The following is a 3,584-nucleotide window of genomic DNA, read 5'->3' on the forward strand; positions in this document are numbered from 1 at the left end:
TGACTGTGCTCTTTAAGGTTATTTCTAAGAGGCCAAAACTGTGACCAATATATTCAGAAAAAGAAAGAGATTGACAGTGGAACCAAAGAAGGAGCTAAAGTTGTAGTATTTCTGAGACTACTTTACAATATGAGCCATAATTCAAATAGAATCAAAAACCAGCTATTTTTATTGGCTGCTGCTTCACTGTGTGAAAGCACACTGAAAAAAAGTTAAGGAAATAGATTTAACCTGCAATCTTTAAAATGTTATATTTGCTCAGAAATAGGACAAGAATCTTCTTAATGAGGATTTGTTCTGTAAGATTTTTCAGGGATGGAGACAAAAAAAAAAAAAAGCCTAGAACTTTTTGCTTGTTTGTTTCAAATTTTAGGATGTTTAACATTCATCACTTCCTTAACATGATTGAATACTAAATGGATTAAGAAAAATGTTTCCAGTTCCAACCAGCCTTGCTTCCCTGCAAACATTTTTAGGTGACCAGAAAGTATCTAGGTATTTCTTGCATGTGGCTTTGGAGAAAATGCAGAATTGTACCTAAATATTTGGTTTTGCCAAGATTTTCCCAACACTTAAGCGACTACGCTTCACAGCACTTTGATAGCTGCAAATATGCCGTTGTGATGATTTTTTTCGCATCAATCCAACAAAGGCACTGCACTATTGCTTTATAATACTATTAGTCCTCTGCTCTGAAGGGCTCAGATTCCAAAATTTTGCCTTAACCTGTGTTTTGTTTCAAAAATGCTTTGGAATGATTATTAATGTCATATTGGGTATGATATAAATGGCAGGAAGAGAACCAACAAAATCAAAGCAAGCACAAATTGGTCAAGACTTTAAAATTGGGTAAAAAATTCTGCTTAGGCTCAGTACTTCCCTAAGGAAATAAAAGTTGCTGTAAGCTTAGTGTCCTTCATTGGTCACCCGTGGTCAAGGAGAAAAATGTGGTGGTGGTTGTTCTCCTCCTCCTCCTTCTTTTCCTTCTTCTCTTCCTATTTTTTCTTCTCTTCCTGTTCCTCCTCCTCCTTCTTCTCTGAAATAAAGTCTGGGAAAACAGATAACATATAACTATGAAATAAATTTTCTGTTGTAATTGCAGATTGGATTTGTGTATTGAATGGTAAATTACATTTACAATTTGTGATGGGTTTAGAAATACTGATTTGTCTTACTTTATTTTTCAGATGCTTCAGAAAGTTGCTGTCTCTTTACCACTGGTTCCGCCAAACAACTCAAGAAGCTACCTGCCTATTTTCTCATTAATCAAGCATAACGTTATCTTGAACTAATTATTCCTCTCCATATGGCCTTCCTACTGGTGTCAGCTTATCTTCTGCTGACTCATACTCAGGGTGCTCCTGTTGAAAATGGGCCACTGTTGGAAACACTGAAGTCACAGGTAGGATTATTCAGCAATAAAAGCGAACACTATTCAGCACAGGTGAGACCTCCTGGCACAAGCCGACGAATACCTCAGACCATTATCATAGGAGTTCGTAAAGGAGGGACCAGGGCTTTACTGGAAATGTTGGATATTCATCCTAATATTGTAGTGGCAGCTACAGAAGTCCACTTTTTTGACTGGGATGAAAATTATGTGAAAGGATTAGACTGGTATAGGAGTCTGATGCCATTTTCTTACGGAAATCAAATTACAATTGAGAAAACACCAGGCTATTTTACATCTCCACAGGCTCCAGAAAGAATTCATGACATGAATAGCTCCATTAAGCTGCTGCTCATTCTAAGAGATCCCACTGAGAGAGTTATATCTGACTATACCCAAGTATATTACAACAGAGTAGAGAGCCACAAGCCTGTTCAGCTTTTTGAAGATATTGTTATTAAGAATGGAGCACTTAATACCAAATACAAGGCTATTCAGAGAAGTCTATATGATGTTCATATGGAAAAGTGGCTTAAACATTTCAATTTGAATCAGATTCACATAGTGGATGGCAATACTTTAATCAAGGACCCTCTTCCTGAATTACAAAAAGTTGAAAGATTTCTAAATCTTCCTTCCCGAATTATGTCTTCTAATTTTTATTTTAACCAAACTAAAGGATTCTATTGCATTCGAAGTGATGGAAGAGAGAGATGTTTACACGAATCCAAAGGGCGGCCCCATCCTCTTGTTAACAACACTGTTTTAGAGCAACTTTATTCTTACTTCAGAGAGCACAATGCAAAATTTTACAGAATGGTTAATCACTCTTTTGACTGGCATTAATGCATTTTGGAATCAATGTTTCTTAAAAAGGGCCTGAAACAAACTAGAGATTCATATTATGAGAATTTAACATACTGGTTATACAAAAGCCGAGAGAACTGTTTGCTTCATTGGAATAAGATATCCATTAACTCATAAAGTGGTAGCCTTTGTTTTGAGAAAAATAAGTTTCACATATTTGTATAATTACTCTGGGTCATATCGCAGAATCATATTTTGATCATTTTCCCATCATGCAAATATGTTAACTTGAGTGGACTTACTTCAGATATATCTGTTACAAGATTTGTGATGTTTTGGAAAAATGACTGCTTCTAACAGTGTAAAAAATGTATATATTTGAAATGGTATAATTCTAACTGTTCCATATTTTTAGTTCTTAGTATTTTTTTATATCAGGTATGAGGCTAGTGGCACTGAGTTCTAGAATTTTTCATACAAGTTAAATTGTATGTTACAACAGGGGCATACATATTGGCTCTAGTAAATAATTCATCCTCTGTTAATATGTCAAAGTTCTTAATCTACTAATAATAAAAGGAATCTATTTCATCCTTGATTTTGAATAGGTGAACTAGAAGCTCCCCATCAGTATATCGTTTGTATTAATCCACAGTCTTAGTATCTTGAGTTGGTAAAAATAAAAATCTCCAAACAAAGGAAGAATATAAACTGTTTGAAGAAGCTTTAAGAAGTGAGAGATCTGAATGTAAAGAAATTAACCCAGGCAACCTCAGTTTACACTGTTACGCTGTATAATAAAAAAAAATAAATTTTTGAATGCAAAAAATTAAATAACAGCAGCTGTACAAATGTTTGATTAGATAAGTTATGTCTTGAATGGAAAAGACAGCTCTTCATCAATGCTACGATATTAATCACATTTGTATTCTGTGACTAGTTACTCTGTTTCTCACCTACCTTTGGTTTACATATCTCCATTTGCATAGTGAACCTCGTTAAAAAGGAAATGAAATTGATTTGCCTGCTCTTCGAATCATGGTGTATTCTTTGTCATTTCTAATGCAGGTCATGGGATGTGCTTAGTTAAAAGTAACATCTTTTTATATTTGTATATCTCAAACTGTGTTCATTTGCTAAGGATGACATACTCAGTTTCTTTATAAAAATGACATCCATATATACTCCTGCATTAGGAATTTTTCTTTTTATTACCTTTGTTTGACAATATTGTGCTAGTCTGCTCTCCTTCTTCATGTTAACCATTTTATTATAGATCAATACCAAAGAAGAAAATCAACTTGAAATGTTAAATGGAGTGCCAAATAGAACTATATAGAAATACAAGCAGATATCCTTGTTTGAAATTGTACCTTGCAATCCAGAA

The 3,584-nt window shown here is 34.3% G+C and overlaps 1 protein-coding gene across 1 annotated transcript; it reads left to right on the plus strand.

Annotated features, from left to right (window-relative positions):
- Positions 1-1,306: 1,306 nt before the first annotated feature.
- Positions 1,307-2,236, plus strand: LOC311211305 (heparan sulfate glucosamine 3-O-sulfotransferase 1-like; the record flags this gene model as incomplete). The annotated part of the gene is made up of 1 exon (XM_084289944.1): positions 1,307-2,236. The coding sequence occupies one exon, from the start codon at positions 1,307-1,309 to the stop codon at positions 2,234-2,236; it is 930 nt and encodes a 309-aa protein (XP_084146070.1).
- Between the last annotated feature and the right edge of the window lie 1,348 nt (positions 2,237-3,584).

The sequence above is a fragment of the Netta rufina genome (assembly GCF_964035555.1).
Source record: "Netta rufina genome assembly, chromosome: 7".
Lineage (NCBI taxonomy): Eukaryota > Metazoa > Chordata > Aves > Anseriformes > Anatidae > Netta > Netta rufina.